Raw genomic sequence first — 20,309 nt, forward strand, 5'->3', positions numbered from 1 at the left:
CAACAGAGGAGCCCTCACCATGGGCACCCCCAGGGACACCAACGAGGGACCCCTCACTGTGGGCACCCCCAGGGACACCAACAGAGGAGCCCTCACTGTGGGCACCCCCAGGGACACCAACAGAGGAGCCCTCACCATGGGCACCCCCAGGGACACCAACAGAGGAGCCCTCACTGTGGGCACCCCCAGGGACACCAACAGAGGAGCCCTCACCATGGGCACCCCCAGGGACATCAGCAGAGGAGCCCTCACCGTGGGCACCCCCAGGGACACCCGATTCCAGTGACAGGGGGCAGGAATTGTCCCAGCCCATCCCTTTGTCCCCCCTGCTCTGGGAGAAGAGGCTGGAGGAGGAGGAGGAGGAGGAGGAGGAGGAGGCTCTGCTTCCACCGTCGCCCACCGCAGCAGCCCCTGCCAAGCCCAGCTGGGAGGTCGGGAACTGGAGTGAGGTACGTGGTGAGTCCCATTAAAAGTGTGACCAGTAGGGATGTGAGACCTGTGCCTGTCCTGGCTGGCTCTGGGACGTTTCTCTTGGCAGCAGTCAGGGACTGGGGTCATTAGTGCTAATTAGCAAACAACTGGCACCCCCAGCCCCAGGTGCTGCCCTGTTTTCCCTGTGCTGTGGGCAGCGTGGCCATGAGGCTCCTCCTGGGAGCAACCACTGAGTTCCCTGTGTTGCAGGGCTCGGGGCAGGTTTGGGGGCAGGCTTTGGGGCAGGTTTGGGGTGCCCTGCAGCAGTTCCCTGTGTTGCAGGGCTGGGGGCAGGTTTTGGGGCAGGTTTGGGGGCAGGTTTGGGGGCAGGTTTGAGGCAGGTTTTGGGGCAGGTTTGGGGTTCACTCCAGCAGCCCCCTGTGTTGCAGAGCTGGGGGCAGGTTTGGGGACAGGTTTTGAGGGAGGTTTGGGGGCAGATTTGAGGGAGGTTTGGGGGCAGGTTTGGGGATGGGTTTTGAGGCAGGTTTTGGGGGCAGGTTTGGGGGCAGGTTTGGGGCGGGTTTGGGGTTCACTCCAGCAGCCCCCTGTGTTGCAGAGCTGGGGGCAGGTTTGGGGCAGGTTTTGGGGGCAGGTTTGAGGCAGGTTTTGGGGCAGGTTTGGGGTTCACTCCAGCACCCCCCTGTGTTGCAGTGCTCGGCCACGTGCGGCCTGGGCGCGGTGTGGCGGGCGGTGCGCTGCAGCAGCGGCAGCGACAGCGGCTGTCCCGCGGCCGACAGGCCCGTGCCCGCCCGGAGGTGCTCCCTCAGACCCTGCTCGGCCTGGCGTGTGGGCAACTGGAGCAAGGTACGGGGCCACGGGCGAGGGAGGGTCCCCAGAACCCACGGGGCAAGGTGTGGGGTCACACCTGCTCTTGGGGAGGGCTCTTGCCCCACGGCTCACATGGGTAAAGGTTTGCGCTTGCCGCGGGGTTTAAACCACTCATCCCACAGTATTTTCATGTTTCCTGCTCTTGGGCTGGTAGAAAAATCAGGAATTTGTAGAAGTTAAAATCTTCTTTAAGTGGATTTGATGAAAGGCCAGGCTGGGTGGGGCTGGACAAGCAGCCTGGTCTAGCAGGTGTCATCCCATGGCAGGGGCCTGGAACAAAGTGGTCTTTAAGGTCCGCTGCAAGCCATTCTGTGGTTCTGTGATTTGTCATGTGTTCTGGCCACTCTGCCCTGCAGGGGCTGCTTGCAGTTGGGTTGGGTGAATTTGGGTTGCTGGTGGGGAGCAGCCCTCCTTGCTCTGGGTGGTTGCTGTTCCTTGGGATGATCAGTTCTTTAAGGCATAAAGACTGCTCTTGTTCCACCTGGAAATCAGCTGGTTTCAGAGGGGTGCCAGTGACAGATGAGCCACACCGACTGTGCTCTGGCTTGGCCTAGAGCAAGAGGGGAAAGGAGGTGTGGTGTCAGCTGAACCCATCCCAGGGCAGAGCGTGTTCCTGGGGTCACCTCCCATCCCCACAGGGATCCCCCTGCCCGGCTGTGCTGCCCTCCCCACTGTGTCTGTGTGTCCTCCCCCTCCGTGTCTGTCTGTCCCTCCCCACCGTGGCTCGTGTCCCCGCAGTGCTCCAGGAGCTGCGGCGGGGGCACCAAGGTGCGGGACGTCCACTGCGTTGACACCAGGGACCAGCGGCTGCTGCGGCCCTTCCACTGCCAGGCGGGGCTGCCGCAGCCCCCGGCACAGCTGCCGTGCCACAGCGCGCCCTGCCTGGCCTGGTACACGTCCTCCTGGAGAGAGGTACTGCTGCAAATGCAGGGCACCCCGCTGGGGAGAAATGGTGTATGACTGCAGTCCAGAGGGCTGAACGATTTCTTTACTATAACTATGCTATAATGCATTAATATACTATTTAAAGGAGATACTAAAACTACAAACCTACTTTTTCTAACTCCCATATCTAACTCACAACTCGTGACCCTCTCTGAGAGCCCAGCCCCAGTGGGTTGGATTGGCCACCAGCTCAAACAATCCTCACCAGAATCCAACCCAGCAATCACCCCAAGGAAACAATTCTCCCAACACATTCCACATGGAAAAACAAGGAGCAGAAATAGAAATTGTTTTCTCTTTCTTCTCTCTGTGCTCCTCTATGAAAAATCCAGAGAGAGAAGAATGTGCCTGGCACAAGGTATGGGCTGGCCTGGGCACAGTTTGCCCACCCCTGCCAGGGGAGGGACAGCTGCTGCTGTCCCAGGGGGCTCCAATCCCCGTCCAGCCTGGCCTGGGACACTGCCAGGGATCCAGGGGTAGCTACAGCTGCTCTGGGCACCTGTGCCAGGGACTGCCCACCCTCACAGGGAACAATTCCCAATTCCCAATCTCCCATCCATCCCTGCCCTCTGGCAGTGGGAGCCGTTCCCTGTGTCCTGTCCCTCCATCCTTGTCCCCAGCCCCTCTCCGGCTCTCCTGGAGCCCCTTCAGGCCCTGGAGCGGCTCTGTGCTCTCCCTGGAGCGGCTCTGGGCTCTCCCTGGAGCGGCTCTGTGCTCTCCCTGGAGCGGCTCTGGGCTCTCCCTGGAGTGGCTCTGGGCTCTCCCTGGAGTGGCTCTGAGCTCTCCCTGGAGCTGCTCCTGGCACAGCTCTCCCGGCTCTGTCCCGCAGTGCTCGGAGCCGTGCGGCGGCGGGGAGCAGGCTCGCCTGGTGACGTGCCCGGAGCCGGGGCGCTGCGAGGAGGCGCTGAGGCCCAACAGCACCCGGCCCTGCAACAGCCAGCCCTGCACCACCTGGGTGGTGGGCTCCTGGGGACAGGTGAGGGGGCTGCTGCCCTGCAGGGCGCGGGGTAGGGCGCTGGGGGTGCCCCGCTGAGCCCCATGTCCCCGCAGTGCTCGGCGCCCTGCGGAGGGGGCATCCAGCGGCGCCAGGTGAAGTGCATCGACACCCGCAGCGGCGTGCCCGAGGAGGACAGCAGCCTGTGCCACCACCAGCCCTGCCCAGAGAGCACCCAGAAGTGCAACCCCCAGGACTGTGACAGCTCCCAGCCAGGTGAGCAGCAGGTAAAACCGGCCCCGAGAGGGGCGTGGAGGCCGTGGGAGATGGAGAGAGCGTTTCCTACGTGGGCTGGGGAAGGCTGACTCGGCTGCTGGATGATTAAGGGGGAATGTTGTAACTGTCTGCAAATGTCAGAGCATCCGTCCCTCAAGGGCCAAGCAGGGTTTTGCTGGCACGGGCGGGAGCTGGGATGTGCTTGTTGGGGTCAGCGGTGTCACCCAGCGCAGGGACACCCGAGGGACCCCATCCAGAGGCAGCAGGGCATTCAGGAACGGGGGGGCACAGGGAATACCCAGTGATGGAGCTCTCAGGAAACTGCTTAGTGGTAAAGTCCCAGAACACAAGACTTGTCAAACAAGCTGGGCCCAGCATCAGAAGATGGGATAAAGGAGCAGTTCTGCAGCATCTTCAGGTGTGTCTGAGCGGGTGCTCCAGGGAGCCAGCCTCATTTCAACCTGTTTGTCATTTACGTGCCCCAGCTGCAGCCACAGGGCTTGGCCATACCACGGGCACTCACCTGATTTCTGCTCCCTCTTCCACTCACAGGGACACATCCCAAGCACCAGGCAGTTCCCTGGGAGACAGAAATCTGGGGACTGCAAGAGTTAACAGTCCTTACAGAAAAGCAGTATAATGAGAGATTAGATGTCACTGATATCTTTATCTCTTTAATGTGGCTGTGCAAAAGAAAAGCTTTCTGGCTGCCCAGAAAGTATTGCTGGACCTCCAGGAGGTTTAGTGGACAAAGGGAGGGCTGAGAGATGGGGCAGGGGGGCAGCAGTAGCTGGTGCCTGGAGTGCAGGAGCTGGATCCATGGCTGCTCCACACATCCCTGAGGTCCCTGTGCAGCCTGGGACACCCATTCCAGCCTTCCAGCTCTTTTTGTTTATCCCGTGCCCAGCGTGTTCCTCCCAACACCAATTCCAGAGCAGGCAGGAGCTTTGGCTAACTGGGATTTGGGCACTGGCACTGTTGGCCATCAGGATGTTTTTAGCCATTAATCTGCTCCTTTTCTGGAGCATTTGCAGGGCCAAGGGGTACTCCAGCACTTAGGAAACAATGAGTCAGCCCTGCTCAAGACACGAGGTGCGGTTCCGGCTGTTTTGGTCAGGGGAAAATTTCCGTGCCAGGCTTGGTGATGAGAGCTGCAGAGCCAAGGCTGGACCAGAATAACCACCGAGATGTGTAGGAAGCACACAAAGAAATGGTAGAATCCTGGATCAAAAATGACATAAATGCTCTGGCTGCAAACCAGGGCAGGAAACGCCTCTTGGAAACACAAACGTTTCCAGCCAAAGCATGAAGGGGAACAAAACTTTCACATGGCAGGAAATCCCAGATGTGTAAATGCACAGGCAAAAGCTCCCAGAAAGACATAAATGTAACTGCAGGCCTTTCCTGTGCTTCAGGGGATCTTTACTGCACAAGATGGGCTCAGGCTGGAGCGATCCGTGTTTTTGTGAGGAGCACAGGAGCCTCTCTCCTGTGGCACGAGGTGCTCCTGTACCAGCAGAAGGCTCTGTCAGTGGCCGTGTCCTCACTGGACACAAAAGTGCCAATAACCCCAGCAGGGTTTAAATGTTCAAACTCTATCAGATGGATTTGGAGCAGAGATGGAACAGATGAAGCACAAACAAGCATCTCACGGCAATCAGCTCCTCAATTAAAGGAGGTCGGGATTAATTAGAACCAGAATCTTGAGCTGTTGCCAGGTTATAAATTAATTGAAGATTCCACCAAGGTTATTTTTGAGTCTGGCTGTTGCATTACAGCTGCAGCCAGCTGTGAGGGTGTCCTTAGATGGCTCCTGGGAGCTTCAGAGCCGTGGGCACCCCAGTGCCTCCGTGTGATGCTCCAGAGGCTGGGGACGTTTATCTGGGAATTGTTTATGGTGTCGTGGAAAGGAGCTGAGCCCCAGGTCTGCATGAGGGCCTGGAGAAGCCTGCAGCAACTTATGCAGCAGATCAGACAGATTTAAAGCAGCAAAGTGGGAATGCTGTGTGCTGGAGGAGGAATGGGGGGTGAATGGAGCTGGTCACTCAGCTGGTCACTCAGGGTGGTGGCTGTGCTGGACACAGCAGATCGTGGTGGTGGTGACACGTCCCTGTCCCTGCCCAGGACAGAGCAGGGCAGCCCCGGTGCTCACCGTGGTCATGCCAAGGAATGAATCAGTTCTCTCTGCCTGTTCCTCCAGATCCGATAGCAGGGCGGTCTCTGAGTTCCCCAAATCTGCCCCGGGCAGGTGATGGGGCCAGTTCCTGGCTCCAGCAGCAAACACAGCTGTTGTACAGGTGTCCCAGCCTGGAATTCCAAAGGGATGAGGTACAGGCTGGCCTGGCTGAAGGACAAGTGTGTTGGAAGTGGTGCAGCTCCTCTGGGAGCGGGATGGAGCCCAGGCCCTGTCCCAGGAGCAGCAGTCCCAGCCCAAGGAGCGAAGGCTCTGCTCACACAGCTCAGCCCCAGACACCAGCCCTGTCCCACTGCTCCTGTTTGCTGGCTCCCTCCCCAGGGCTGCCTGTATTTCAGTTAATTGGCAATTAAACGTGCTGCTCCCGCTCGCTCTGAGCAAGGAAATGAAATTGGTCATGGTTCTGCAAGTCACTGAGTTAGTCCACAAGGGATCCGTGTGGGAAATAATTGCAGCAAATCCCAATTTTCTCTGTCGTTTGAGCGTGTAAGTCCCTATCCAAGTGGTGAGGCCAGGAGGTGCTGCTGAGTGAGGCATGGAGAGCAATTAATTATCTGCTAATTAACAGCAGGAGTCAGTGGGAAAGGGATAGTCCAGAAAGGACTCCCTGGTTTGATAAAATGTAGGAGAGGTGTTGCCTGCAGCAGGGCTGACACCTGAAAACTGTGGGGTTTGTGGGTTCTCCCAGGTTCAGTGCCAGCCTGTGCCCGCCAGGATGGCAGCTGGGGATGCCCCCCATGCCCCCCGTGCCCCCCATGCCCCCCATCATGCTGACCACACACCACAGAGCAGGACCCTGGGGTGATTTACTTGTTAAACTCAGCCCTGGCTCTGAGAGCATCCCGAGGGCCAGAGGTCAGCAGCCTAATTCCCTGGATTTGCCAGCTCAGCTCCAAGCTCAACCTTTCCTTGTTTTTACAGAACGTGTTCCAGGAAGTTTGTTTTTCCCAGGAATAAAAGTAAAAGCTTAGGTCTGGCTGGCAGAAGCTTAAATGAAATTTAAAGCGACTTCCACACCAACCTAAAAAAACAGCCCCAAAAAAAGTGGGGGTTTTCAGTCTCTAATGTGCTGACTTAGCCTGGATTTTTAAAGCCCTGCTTTAAGCTATTTCTTTAGCCTAAAATTTGGCATGGACTTATGGAACACGTTTCCAAATGAAGTGCAAGGATTATATAAAAAATTGTTAATAGAAAGAAATGGCAGTAAAAGGATTCAATGAAAATTGGGTGGGTTCTGTAGGTCCCTCTCTGAAGAACTGACAAATTAAGTGCTTATTACAGCTTCCCTTGCCCAAGACCGAATTCCAGGGAGGAATCACAAGCTCAGCCAAGATTTTCAGACCTGAGGCTGACCCCGCACGCATCCACCCTGAGACTGCAGCAGGATGGAGAGCGATGGGAACTCGGCCCCTCCACGACTCCCAGTGATTCACGGAGTTCAGGGGGCGTTGGGAACGCTCTCAGGCGTGGGGTGGGATTGTGGGGGTGTCCTGTGCAGGACCAGCACTTGGACTGAACCATCCCTGTGGGTCCCTTCCGAGCTGGATATTTTCTCATCCATGAGGTCATTTGGCTTTGGAGCCCGGGGTGCTGCGGGGTCTCCTGTGGGGTCAGCAGCGCTGCAGCCAAGGGTGGTGGCTCTTCTCCCCCATCCCAAGCCCATCCCTGCTGTTTCCCACAGTGATCCCATCCTGTGAGGCTGAGGAGGAGTTCAGAGAGCAGCAGCCCCTGGCAGGGTGGGCTCAGTGCTGCCCGGGCATGGTGCAGGGACAGGAATTTCCTGCTGGGAGCAGGGAAGGGCTGAACCATCACTCCAAGCCTGGAAAGCAGCGTCCCAGCGTGAGCCTTCCCAGCTCTTTCCAAGGAAGGCAGGAGGCAGCTTGGTCGTGATCCATGAATAACTTTCTAGGAAGCTGCGAGTGCTGGATGTGCTGAGGGGCAGAGCATCCCCCAGCAGTGCCCAGGACATTCCCACCCATCCATGGACACCCCTGAGGTGTTTTAGGAGCCCTGCTGAGCCATCCCTGTGCTGCAGCAAATGGCAATACCTGTATTCCCGTGCTCCAGTGTCCCAGTGCAGCAGGGCTGGGCGTTCAGGACGTGCCTTGTGGAGCCACAGGGATGCTCCCAGGGAATATTATCCTGACAGCCCCGTGGAGCACAGCACCAACAGGCACTTCCCTTTTTCCAGTGGCTCCGGTGCTCCCACAGCAGCTCTGGGATGTGCTGCACTCCTGGCCTGGGCTCTGCAGGGATTTCTCATCTGCTGTGCTCACCCAGCAGGGCAAACCCACTGCTGGTGTCCCAACGGGCAGGGCTGGAGTGAGCCCCAGCCTGAGGGGGGTGTGGAGCTGGGATCCCCCACCCCGCTCTGTCAGCGCTGCTGCTCCAGCACTCAGTGATAAATTGCTTTTTGGGGGCACAAAGAGCTGCAGCTCGGGAGGCAGGGGGGAAAGACCTCAGCTGAAATAGAAAATAAGTTTTAGAGCAGTGTAGTGACCTCCTCGCTGCCGGGCTGGGGGAGAGGGGGCTGTGGCTGCAATCCCAAACCAGGGGAGAAGTCTCTGCTTCGTGGGAATGGGGGCAGCAGCCCTTCCCTCGGCACAGCCTTTGTTCCCAGAGGGGACAGGGCCAGTGGTCAGCCACAGCTCCCCTGGCTCGGTCACAGCATTGCCCCTGCAGAGAAGTATCCTGAGAAAGAGAAAATCCCATTCCCTGCCCCGTTTCTGTCTCTCATGGTCCTGCTGGAGGGTGCCCAGGGAAAGCAATGGGGGGTGGCCCAGAGTGCATCAACTCAGCCCCTTTCCAGAGAAAAGCTGTCATCTGTCCTAATTCTTATACAGGGGTAAAGTTGGAATCACAGAGTCACAGATTTTAAGCTCAGGCTCATTTTTGAGCTGATGTAGTTTAAGCCAGTCTGACACCACTGGGTGAGAAGCTGCAATCGGCAGGCAAATGAGTGTCGAAATCTGTGGGTGTTGGTGATTCCAAGATTGTAGAAAGTCTCTGTCTTTCTGCCCCGTTGCCAAAGAAGAAGCCATAATTCCTCTGTGCTGTTTTCAAGGTTGTTTATTTTTGCTTATCTCTAACATGTTCTGCTGCCCTGCCGCAGCTCTGTCCTGCAGGGCAGCGTGTGGGGCTCTGCCCTCAGTGGGATGGTACAAACATTAAATACCACAAACTACCTGTGCTGGATTTACAATAACGTGCCAATATCTGTCACCTACGTTGAACAGTGTGTCCCCAGCCTAAACCAATAGAAAAATGCCAACATCACCAAGAACATGGAGGTAAGGAAGAAGAAGGAGGAAGAAAAGGATCAGGCCCACTTTCCTCCATCTTAGAACTCCTGACCCCCCTGTACAAAGTAAACCCCCCCTGTACAGGTGTTAAAACCCCCTTGTACAATACTAAAAAAATTTACCCTCTAATTTGTGACTACTTTTACTATACCATCTAACTCTCTGTGACTGCTTATTCCACCTTCAAAGTTGGTAACTCATTCCATGGTTCAAACTCAAGATCACAGCTGTTTTCAGCTGCTTGCCAGGGTCTAAAATGCTTCTGACCAAGGCCTGGAACCTCTAAAAATGTCTGAGGGACATTTTGAGTTCCGACAAATGAGTGAGGGTGTTAAGTTTGCCTCTTACAGCACCGGTGGTGCCAGCAGCACTGACCTGCCCTGTGCTCCTGCCTCCCTGCAGGTGCCCCCTGCCAGCGCGACCGCCTGAGCTTCGCCTTCTGCCGGACGCTGCGGCTGCTGGGCCGGTGCCCGCTGCCCACCGTGCGCGCCCAGTGCTGCCGCAGCTGCCGCCAGCCCGGGCTGCCAGCCCGCAGGTGACAGCGCTGCCAGCCGTGCCAGGCTCTCGGGCTCTGCCACCCTCCAGCGGTGCTCAGACCCCGGCCGGGGTCCCGCTGCTCCCCACCGCCCCGCCCGGGCACACCGGCGGGGAAACCAAGGGAAGGGGCAGCTGAAAGCAGCAATATGTGGGGAAGACCTCTCAGAAATGCTTATGGTGCTATCATTTGATGTTTGCAGCCTCTCCAAGGTGTTGGCTGGCCAGCACAAACCTTGACTTTTATTATTATTTTTGTATCTCTGAGGTGAGCATCCAGCATTCCACCGGCTCTGCCGACTCTTTGGGGTAGGGATTTTATTTTATTTTTTTTTTACTTTAAGGGACTTGAAGCTGGCAACCCATTCCTGTAATTTTCATTAAAATGTTTACGCACTGAAGCTAAATAGATGTAATTTAAGAAGCGGAGGCAGGGCAGAGGAATAAAGTTTCAGCTTCAGTTGGGGCTGTGCAGGGCTCTGTCTCCCCATTGCTGTGTCCCTCTGGAGCAGAGGGCATCACCAGGGACACCGAGGTTTGGAGTCCAGCAGGGCATTCCCATTCCTGTGCGTGCCTTTGGGCAGGAGAGGGAAGCTGCCCTGGCAGTGAGTGCCACGTCCCCTCCCTCATGGGCAGCCAAGTGCTCAGTCCCTGGGTTTCTCTATGTGTAGCAGTGTAATGCTTGGTTAAGGTGTTTTTCTGTGGCCTTACAGGCTGAACCCTTTTTTCCCCTGCTTATCTAGATTCTCCTCTGTTAAGGTTAGCTGATTTTTAACTAGAATATCCCATTTACTCTGGGGCACAGCCCCTACTGCCTGCTCCTGGCGCGGTGTGGGAACAAATCCCTCCCTGTCTCGGGGAGGGATTCCTGCCAGGTTGGTCTCTGGAGGAGGGCAGGAGCGTTTAGGTAGGAATTCCTTTCCCTTTTACTCTTCGGGCTGTGGAAGAAGCCCAAAAACTGGGGGACCTTGCAGGGCAATCCTCCTGCATGGCAGAGTCAGGCTGGAGCCCTGGGCTGTCAGGGAGAGCAGCACTCAGCCCAAACGGGGACATTCCTGTGTGTGATTTGTATGTAAAACAAGCCATGACCTCACCATTTGTGCTTTATTCCTTTCCAAGGTGGTGTAAAGTTGTTATGGTCCAAGAACCTGTGTCCAGCCCCACACCCTGTCACCCTCCCAGGATTGCAAAGGGACGACCCTTGTGTTGGGCTCTCATGGCCACAGCTCACCAAGTGGGTTAAATTAAACAATTACTGAAGGAAGCAGGTGGCTTTCCCATTTTCTCCTCCCCGTGGGGAATTCCGAAGGTTCTCAGTTAATTGGAGATGGTTCAGGCACTGGCAGCAGGAAGGAGCGATCAGTTTGCATCTGAAAATCATTCACAGCTGCCCTTTGCAACTGGGATTTGTTGATTAAAACATGAGCCGGGCTGATGGGATAAATCGGTTCTGCAAATCAATTTATTTGTGGCCCAGGATCTGGTGAGCCCCTCCTGCAGTGCCTTTCCACGTGCAGGTCCCAGCTGTGGCTGGCTGAGGGCACAGGATCGTCCCTCCTGTGGGACACCAGGCCTTTTTTAGCCACGGAACAAGCCAGGCCTCCCACCAGCACAGAAACTGCATTATCAGTGACAATAAACCACATCTGGCTTAAATATCTGCACTATTTTCTTTCAGTGAGACACCTCCAGTGAGTGTCTCTGCAAAGAGGCTCCTCACAAGGGCCTGGCGTGACAGGACAAGGGGGAATGGCATCCCACAGACTGAAGGCAGGCTGGGATGGGATATAGAAATGCCTTTTTTCTTCTTCTAAGGACGTTTTTATTGTCTCAACACAAGCAGGATGTTATTCAGACACAGCTGCTGCAGTGGGGCGAAAGGAGGAAAGGGCTCGAGGATCAAAAGATGTTTGGGATAGGATCGTGGAATGGCTTGGGTGGGAAGGGACCCTAAAGCCCATCCAGGGCCACCCCCCACCATGGGCAGGAGCTGGATGGGCTTTAAGGTCCCTTCCCACCCAAAGCACTCCATGGTTCGGTGATCTCCTGGAAAAGTCTCTGAGAGAGCCCTTTGGCTGCAGATCAGGAGTCGGACCTTTGTGCCTGCCTTGGTCACCTCCAGCCATTCCCAGGCTGGAGACAGGAAGGAAGAGGAGCTCGTTGGTGGGGAAGCAGCAGCAGCTGCTGCTGGAGGAGCTTATTTGTGTCTCAGCCCCTCGGGAGTGCTCCGAGCGCTTCCGCAGCTCTCCTGGCACAGCACCTGTGCTCACATCTCCTGTGCTCACAGCTCCTGTGGTCACAGCTCCCGTGGTCACAGCTCCTGTGGTCACAGCTCCCGTGGTCACAGCTCCTTGAGGTCACAGCTCCCGTGGTCACAGCACCCGTGGTCACATCTCCTGTGGTCACAGCTCCCAGACCTCACCAGGGGCCTCTGTCCAGCCCAGGTGACCTCACCTGGAGGGTTTGAGTTCCCAAGGAGCCACAGGGGTCACCAATCCTTCACCACAGACTGGGCAGGGACACGGTCCCAGCCCGGGCAGTGAAGCCAGGGGGACCAGGAGCAGCCAGGGGGACCAGGAGCAGCTCAGCTCCCACCTGTCCTTTCCCGATAATGAAAAGAAATGAGTTTATTTCCTCTTGTTCTTAAAACCTCCTTTGCTGCACAGAAAGGCTTTGCAGGCACAGCACAGAGGGGCAGTAGGGCCAGGACAGCAAGGGAAGGATTGAAAAATGTGACTGGTTTGTTGAAAAATGTGACTGGTTTATTGAAAAGTGTGACTGGTTTATCTTTTTGTTTGGATTTTAGTTGGCAGCTGATCCCTGCCAGCTGCTCGGGGAGGGAACAGCCCTCGCCCACCTCGGGGTGCTGCCCCCCGGCTCCAGCAGCTCATCCCGGGACTGGCGGGTCCAGAGGGACATTCCCGGTGGAATGAGGCACAGGAAGGGCAGGAGGGAGGGAAGGAGGGAGGGAAAGGAGCTGCCCCGCTCGCAGCTGGTCCCAAGCACGGTGTGTTTGCTCACCTGGAGCAGCCGGGTTTGGAAATTCAGTAAAGCCCTTCCACATGTGCGGTGGGAGGGGAGGGGAGGGGAGGGCTGCCACAGCCCCACCGCCCCCGGGCCCTGCCCCGCACCGAGGGAAGGCTCAGCCGGTCCAAACATTTAAAATGGAATAAAAATACCTCTGTCTCTACACGCGGCTGCTCCGCTGCCATCCGCGGTGAGTAATAGTTCCACCCCAGTAAAGTGTGTGCAGCTCCAGCCCTCTGCACGCCCTGGGGCCGGCGGGGCAGGGGAGCGGCCCCCGGACCCTCTCCCACCTCCAGCCTGGATGTCCGGGATGGAAACGGGATTTCGGGCCGGGAAAGGCCAGCTGGAATCCGGAGGCTGCTGGAAATCGCCCGGTGTGCCCGGCTCTGGCAGGGGGGCGGCAGGGTGGGTTGGCTCGGCTGGGGGAGCGGAGGTGGGGAGGGGTCTGTGCTGTGCTGGGGTCTGAGGCACGGCAGGAGCTCAGCCTGGGCTCGGGCTGCTGCTGCTGCTGGAGGGGGAGCGATGGGAGGGAAGGTGCCCGCCAGCAGCTGCCCTGGCCGAATCCCCCCGGCTCCGAGGTTTGGGGGGGTTTGCTGAGCGCTCTGCTCCTCCGCGACCCTCCCGGGCTGCTCTGAGCCCCGGCGGAGGTGTGAGCCCGGGAGCGGAGCATCCTGCCGGGGTACCCACCTGCAGGGAGCCCGGCCCTTCGGCTCCGAGATCCCCCCGGCTCCGAGATCCCCCCGGCTCGGAGATCCCCCCCAACTCCGATATCCCCCCGGCTCCGAGATCCCCCCGGCTCGGAGCTCCCCCCAGCCCGGAGATCCCCCCGGCTCCGAGATCCCCCCGGCTCCGAGATTCACTCCAGCTCCGAGATCCCCCCGGCTCGGAGATCCCCCCCTCAGCTCCGAGATCCCCCCAACTCCGATATCCCCCCCAGCAAACAGCACCCACAGGGCAGAGCCTGCACGGCTCAGCTCCTCCGGCCGAGCCCCGGGGCTGTGCGGCCGCAGGGTGCGGCTGGAGCCGGGCATGGGGCAGCCGGGGGTCCCGGAGCCCGGCGGGTCCCCGGAGGCTCCTCCCGGCACGGCGCTGCCGTGGGTCGCTGGTGCCCTCTGCAGTTGTCCCTCCCCGCTGGAAATGCAAAGGATCCGGAATCCGAGGGAGCAATTTTAGGATTTTTTGCTCCAGGTGAGGCCCGTGTGTTTGTTCCCGGGTTTGGAGGAGCATCCCGAGTTCCTCCGGGAGCATCCCGAGTTCCTCCAGCACCCCACATCGTGCCCGATGGGATCCCCCTGGAGCTGTCCCCGTCCCCCGTTCCCTCCCCGGTGTCTCCTGCTCCCTGGCTGTTCCTCTGTCACCTCAGTGTCCCCAGAGGCCTCTACCCACCCCGGTCCTGGGGCAGCAGCGGCGGGGATGGACAAAGATCCCAAGCCCAGTAAAAATGGAAACGCTGGGAAGTGCAGCAGCTCCTGGGAGCCACCCCCAGTGCCCCAGCAATGAGAACTGGGAACATTCCTGCTGCCCCAGGCCTGCTTTTGGGATCTGCCCCTTTTCCCCAGCTGTTGCTCTGGGGAACTTTCACCCTCTGTGCCCCCAGCACGAAGCCTCAGAGATGAGGACCCTATGGCCCTGCAGGAGCCAGGAGAGTCACCTCAGGGCCACCATTCCCTGTCCTCCGAGCTTTACTCAGAGCTGGGAACGCAGCTGGAGAGGTGGCAGCGAGCTGTGCAGGCACACAGAGCCCCAGGAGCCCGGCCAGGGAGAGGAGCAGCTATCTCGGGGCCTCAGGAGCCACAGAACCTCCTGCTGGCAGAGATAGCTGCATTCTGAACAGAAAATATCAACCCTCCTGCTGGAGGGCAAAACCCAAGCAAATTCCAGGAAAGGAGCCAGCAGATAACGCAGCTGAGGCTGCCTGGAGCTTTTGGGCCATCCCTGCAGTGGGGTGGGACGCAGGACGTTCCCCTGTGCTGGCACGTGTGTCCATGGGGCTACAAAGAGTTTGAAATTTAACTGAAATTTAACTGAAGCTGAGTAACTGGAGTTGAGAAGTGTTTTCTCACAGCTGCAGGAACCTGTGGAAAAAAAGGGGATTGTTCTCCTCCCCCTTTAATTAATTTTTTCAGCTGATTTGGCACTTGAGGGAAGGGGCTACATGGAGCAGTTCATGCCATGCCAAGGGAACATTCCCTGTTTGTGATGCTGAGCCCACTCTGTGCTTCCATGCCCTCAGGGAAGCTCAATGGGGTTTATTAAAACGGCCACAAATCCCTGAAATCCCCACAGATGTTTGCACTGTGCCCCAGGGATCAATCATTGGGGAAGCAGCCACCAAGCAGGGAGCGCTCCAGGGAGGAGGAGCAGCTCCCCAAACCCGCAGCAGATCCTGGACAGATCCTCTGCTGCCCAGGGAACGGGAAATCCACGCTCAGATCCACAGCTGCTGGGAGGAGCCCTGGGGAACGTCCCAGTGGGAAAGGTGGGGCAGCTGGAATGTTCTGGATGCTCCAGGTGAGGTCGGTGAGGCAGCAGTGACGAGGAGCAGTGACAGGAGCAGTGACAGGAGCAGTGACAGGAGCAGTGACAGGAGCAGTGACAAGCAGCAGGACAGTGGCAGCCAGCAGCAGGAGGGGCTGGGGGATGCTGTCACCTCCCACACTGCAGGAAAGTCGGAAGGAAAAGCAGGATCAAGTTCTGGTCCACAGGGAAATTCACCCTCAGGGTGGCTATAAAGCAAAGCCTCCAGAGTCAGAAATGTGTGACATTAACAGGGAAAGGAGCTCGAGGATTGAGCAGGAATTGTGCCCCAGTAAAAATCTTGTTCTAGTCCAGTCCCTCAGCTCCAAATTCTTTTTCTGAATTAATTTCAGCTTTAATGTTTATCAACACCAAAGAAGCTGAATGAAATTAATTCTGTAATATAACTCTAAACTTGATCCTTAAGAAAAAAACCAGAAAGCAGCATTTCAGTACAAGAATCTGTCTTATTTTTACAGTGCAGTGATTGAAACAATGTAGAAATTCAACTTGCAAAACTGAATTTGTATCACAACGTCTCTCAGAAGGCAAAGCAAATGTGTTGCTTTGAATCACAAAATATTCCTCTGGACACCAAAAATTACAAACTTCCAGCACCATACACCGGGCTTTCTTTTAGAGACTGATTCCTCATAATTTAAATCTATCTTATAAACAATTTCTCTTTAAAAAAACACACAGAAGATAAAAACAACTCAAGTATTAACGCCAAGGCCTTGGTTATTATTATTATTTCCTCAGCTCGCAGCAGGGCTGGGGTCCCTAGTCGGGCTCAGTGACGCACTGCTCCACGATCTCCCGCAGGTTGGGGTTCTCCATGGCTGCTGCCACCCTCTCCTTGTCGTTGATCTGCTTGTTGACTGCAAAACACCCCGGGACAAACAGCCAGGACAGGGCTCAGGAGCTGCCAGGGCCACCAGGGGCTCAGCAGCAAAGGACACTCGAGGGGGGACTGGGAAAGGGGGAACGAGGCAGATGCAAGCGCAGTCACAACAAATAATAATTTCTGTGGCTTTTCTAGCTCAGGAAAAGGATTTGGGGTGTTCCAGGGGCATATCCCAAAATGAAGAGTGCAATTCAGGGTAAATGAGTAGCCCAGGTTCTCCAGGTCCAGTTTGCAGCTCTTTAACCAGAATATCCCATTTTTGGCAGGCACTGAAGGCTCAAGGCCAGGGCACTGCTGGGACTCCACGGCTGCTGCTGAGGCTGGGCAGAACATCCAGGTCCTGCCAGCTTTGCTGCAAACCTGCCTGAGAAACGTCCAGTTTGGTCGTGGGGAGCTCAGGCCAGTGGCACCAACAGCTGAGGCAGCTCCTCCTGTCAATTACTCCACTTTTGTTACCTGCCAGAGGCAGGGGGGTTTTGTTACAAAACCAAACCAGGAGGTGGTCACAGAGTCACCACAGCCTTGGGAACACCTGGATGCCACTGGGAACCCCCTGGATGGGTGTTCAGGCTCGGGCAGGGGACAGAGCACAGGGGCTGAAGCAGCAGCATGCACAGGCTCTACTCACTGTCCTCCTCCGTGGAATGTGTGCCCTCAGAAATGTAGATTTCCAGCTGCAGGAGAGATCAGCAGCGTTAGGGGCTCCACAGCAGTGCCAAACCTTCCCCCTGGAGGAAATCCCTGTCCCCCCCCCACACAGGGTGCTGCCACAGGAGGGGAATGCTGCCCAGAGCTCCCTTGGCAGTGGAGGAGCCAGCAGCTACAGAACCCAAAATTCAACTGCAGGCATCCTCAGGTAATGAACATGTTCTTTAACAAGGCTCTAAAGGTCTGTGTTTAATTTAGGGAGGCTGCCATTCATTCATGGAATTCAAACCAGGCACTGTACCTTGTGTCTAAAAGGCAAACATCTCTGAAGTTTGATTCTTAAACAAAGGCCTGTTAAAACAGAACACAAAAGAGGTTTTCTGTAAAAGTCAAGGTCTGAGGAGCATTTTCAGAGAATCCACGTTTAACAGTCAGTGTAACTGACAATGTCCTTTTGTACTCTCAGGAGCACAAGCCACAGAGGGAAAAGGGACAAGCAGAAAATTGTCTTTTTTTTTTTTTTAATTTAAGAGCTGCAAATTGTCAATAACATTAATGGAGTAACTTGGAGAATGCAAAGAAGGAATTGTGTACACTTCCCAGTGGAGTTTTGAGAGTTCTCTTTGAAGAGTTTCCCTAACATGACACAAACACATGGGTGTCCCTGTTTCTCTGGATTTGGGTTTTTTTTGCTCGCTTTGGGCTGGTTTTTGGTTTGGTTGCGTTGGTGGTTGGGTTCTCAAGCTGCAATTCCTGGTCAAACCAACACAGCCAGGCAAGGCTGAATCTGCACTGGGACTGATGGCATCCAGCCAGGCTGAAATGAGCCCTGTGCCCTCTGTTTGTGCCCTGCTCAAGGGGATCTCACTGATCCAGAGTGGCACTGAACATCCAGCCAGGCTGAAATGAGCCCTGTGCCCTCTGTTTGTGCCCTGCTCAAAGGGAACTCACTGATCAGAGTGGCAATGAACATCCAGCCAGGCTGAAATGAGCCCCGTGCCCTCTGTTTGTGACCTGCTCAAGGGGATCAGTGGCAATGAACATCCAGCCAGGCTGAAATGAGCCCCGTGCCCTCTGTTTGTGACCTGCTCAAGGGGATCTCACCGATCAGAGTGGCCAAGGAGCAATGAGGTACTGTGGGTGTAAACCTGATGATGACCAGATATTCATCCTCCCCTATCTCCTGCACTTCCACGCAGTTCTCTGTCACCACTTCCAGCTCTTCCAAAGTGTTGGGCTTCTCCGGGTCGCGGATCGTGCGGATTATGTCTGAGACAAGTGAGCACAGTGAGGATTTCACAGGAGGGTTTTGCACCAGCACCCCCTTCCCCACACTGCCGATGTTGCTGCTCTCTGGAAGCCACACCAAGCCAGCCCAAGGAGCCAAGCACGGCCGTGTCTCCCTGCCCGGCCCCTCGGGACCCCCTCCCCGCCCCGAGCCCCTCAGGGCCCGGCGTGTTCCCCCCTCAGCCCGCCAAGGGCAAACCGGGACCCCGCCCGGGGCTCGCCCCGCACGCCGCGGCAGTCACCATAGACCTCGATGGCCCTGTCGTGCTCCATGGCGCGGCTCGGGGGCGCATGGCGGGCGCTAGCGGCGGGGCTCCGCCACAGCCGGCCCAGCGCCTGCCACAGCAGCGCCAGCGCCAGCGCCATGGCCGCGCTCCGCCATCGGCCCCGCCGCTTCCGCTTCCGCTTCCGCCCGGGGCGGGGCCACCACCCGCCAATGGGCGCCGGGGGCGGGGCCGGGATCGGCCAATGGGAGCGGAGAGACGGGAGAACGCCCATCTGGGGGCGGGGCCTCGGCGCCTCCGCGGGAGACGCGTCCGGGACGGACACGGGGGGACACGGAGAGATCCCGGGACACGGGGGGACACGGAGACACGGGGACAGCCTCGGGACATGGAGGGACACGAGGGGACCCGGGACATGGAGGGACACGGGGGGACACCGGGACGTGGAGGGACACGGAGACACGGGGACAGCCTCGGGACATGGAGGGACACGGGGGGACACCGGGACATGGAGGGACCCCCGGGATAGCCCTCGGACACAGAGAAGACCCCGGGACAGCCGGGGGACACAGCGGTACCCCGGGACAGTCCCTGCCCCAGAGTGGAGACACAGAAATGCCGCGGGGATCCGCTGCAGCGGAGATCAGAGAAAAGGCACAGAGCGTTCCACTTAAGGAAAGCTCCGCTACAGCGGCGCGGCGGGGACTACAGCTCCCAGCGTGCCTTGCCGCGCCGCGGGGACTACAGCTCCCAGCGTGCCTTGCCGCGCCGCGGGGACTACAGCTCCCAGCGTGCCTTGCCGCGCCGCGGTGCGCGCTGGGAGTTGTAGTCGCGGCCCGGCGGCGCCCGCTGACCGGAACGGGGCCGGCCCGGCGGGATGGCGGCGGCGCGGGGCGGGCGGCGCTGAGGGCGGCCCGGAGGGTGCGGGGCCCGGAGGATGGCGGAGCTGCGGGTGCTGCTGGCGGCCGGCTCAGGGCAGGCGCGGGAGGCGGCGCGGGCGCGGCTGAGCAGGGCCCGGCACGCCCTGGGCACCGTGCTGCGCGGCGGCGGGATCCGCCTGGAGGCGCTGGGGCCCGGCGGGCCCGGCCGGGCCGGGGGCAGCGTCCTGCCGGGAGCCTGGGCCGAGTGAGTGCGAACGGAACGGAACGGAACGGGCCGAGCGGGGCCGCGGCCCCGGGCCGGGAGCGCTGCCGGAGCCGGGCGGGGCTGGGGCCGATCTGTGTGTCCGGCTGGGTCACATCTGTGTGTCCGTCTGTCTGTCCGGCTGTGCCCTGTGTGTCTGTCCGGCTGTGTCCTGTGTGTCTGTCTGGGTCCTGTCTGTCTGTCCAGTTGGGTTCTGTCTGTCCGGCTGTGTCCTGTCTGTCTGTCTGTCTCCTGTCCGTCTGTCTGTCCGGCTGGGGGTGCTCACGGCAGCAGATCCCAGAGCAAACAAGGAGGGTTTGCCTGTCGGGATATTGGCTTCACACCCCGGGGCCCTGAGCCATGGCCGGGGCCAGCCCAGGGTGACACTGGCGGTCACACGGTGCCTTTGGCACCTTTGGCACGGGGTGGCTTTGCCATCTGCTCTGGCAGCTTCTGTGCTGAGCCAAACCCACGCCAGTGTGAGCATCTGCAGGGCATCCCTGCTGTGCTGGGTGGCCAAAGTGAAGAACGCAGAGGATGAAGCCTTTGTCCTGGAGAGGAGGAGGAGCTGCGGTTCCTCAGGCTCTGTCCTGCCTGGGATGAAGCAGCTCAGTGCTGGGAGGGCAGGGTGGCAGCGGGGGTTTCTGCTGGAGGGAAGGTGTTGCCCCCATCAGAGCACATCCAGATTGCTCAGCATGGGAGATGGGAGGGGGATAAATAACCTTCCTGAATGTTTCATCTCCAGCTTCGTGTGGGACAGCTCCGAAGAGGAGGGTTTGCAATCCAACAAGATAAAACTCCTGGCTCTTGCTCAAAGCCATGACCTGTTTGTCTATGAATTCAGTGTGGAAGATGGAAAACACAACCCGAACTCCCTGCACAGTTGTGAGGCACAGACGCTGATAAAGCTCCTGGAAGCTAAAAGCATTAGTGAGTAAATCTCAGTGTGTGGAATACTGCAGGTCTGGTTCTGCTGCTCCAGGTGGGATGGAGCATTAGGGAGTTTCAGCTCCAATGGCATCAGCAGGGTTCATGGGCTTCAAAAATAATGGGGACATTTCTGTGTTCAAAGGGGACATTGTTGAAAGAATTA

At 57.8% G+C, this 20,309-nt stretch overlaps 3 protein-coding genes across 8 annotated transcripts in view; 2 read left to right on the plus strand and 1 right to left on the minus strand.

Annotated features, from left to right (window-relative positions):
- ADAMTS7 (ADAM metallopeptidase with thrombospondin type 1 motif 7) overlaps nucleotides 1–11,140 on the plus strand; it is a 35,905-nt gene extending 24,765 nt beyond the window's left edge. The window contains exons 20-25 of the mRNA XM_072933929.1: nucleotides 243–449; nucleotides 1,123–1,275; nucleotides 2,038–2,211; nucleotides 3,074–3,220; nucleotides 3,295–3,454; nucleotides 9,353–11,140. Of these exons, the coding sequence (XP_072790030.1) occupies nucleotides 243–449; nucleotides 1,123–1,275; nucleotides 2,038–2,211; nucleotides 3,074–3,220; nucleotides 3,295–3,454; nucleotides 9,353–9,489 (978 nt within the window). The 3' untranslated portion in view covers nucleotides 9,490–11,140. The remainder of the gene's footprint in view (nucleotides 1–242; nucleotides 450–1,122; nucleotides 1,276–2,037; nucleotides 2,212–3,073; nucleotides 3,221–3,294; nucleotides 3,455–9,352) is intronic.
- A 4,339-nt stretch (nucleotides 11,141–15,479) lies between these two features.
- On the minus strand, nucleotides 15,480–18,303 carry CIAO2A (cytosolic iron-sulfur assembly component 2A). 4 transcript variants are annotated; one of them, NM_001245437.1, is given in 5 exon segments: nucleotides 15,480–15,909; nucleotides 16,564–16,609; nucleotides 16,885–16,934; nucleotides 17,688–17,852; nucleotides 18,113–18,259. In NM_001245437.1, coding segments are annotated over 5 exon segments (483 nt in total). In that variant the 5' UTR covers nucleotides 18,237–18,259; the 3' UTR covers nucleotides 15,480–15,811.
- A 601-nt stretch (nucleotides 18,304–18,904) lies between these two features.
- Nucleotides 18,905–20,309, plus strand: part of SPG11 (SPG11 vesicle trafficking associated, spatacsin) — a 29,417-nt gene continuing 28,012 nt past the window's right edge. The window contains exons 1-2 of one of the 3 annotated variants that reach the window (XR_003962205.4): nucleotides 18,905–19,219; nucleotides 19,962–20,146. Coding sequence is in view for 1 of the 3 variants with exons in the window: in XM_072933756.1 (XP_072789857.1) it covers nucleotides 19,032–19,219; nucleotides 19,962–20,146 (373 nt within the window). In the remaining 2 variants the exon portion in view is untranslated. The remainder of the gene's footprint in view (nucleotides 19,220–19,961; nucleotides 20,147–20,309) is intronic. The other 2 variants (XR_012057524.1, XM_072933756.1) reach the window with 2 other exon arrangements.

This window comes from Taeniopygia guttata, chromosome 10 (assembly GCF_048771995.1).
Source record: "Taeniopygia guttata chromosome 10, bTaeGut7.mat, whole genome shotgun sequence".
Taxonomy (NCBI): domain Eukaryota; kingdom Metazoa; phylum Chordata; class Aves; order Passeriformes; family Estrildidae; genus Taeniopygia; species Taeniopygia guttata.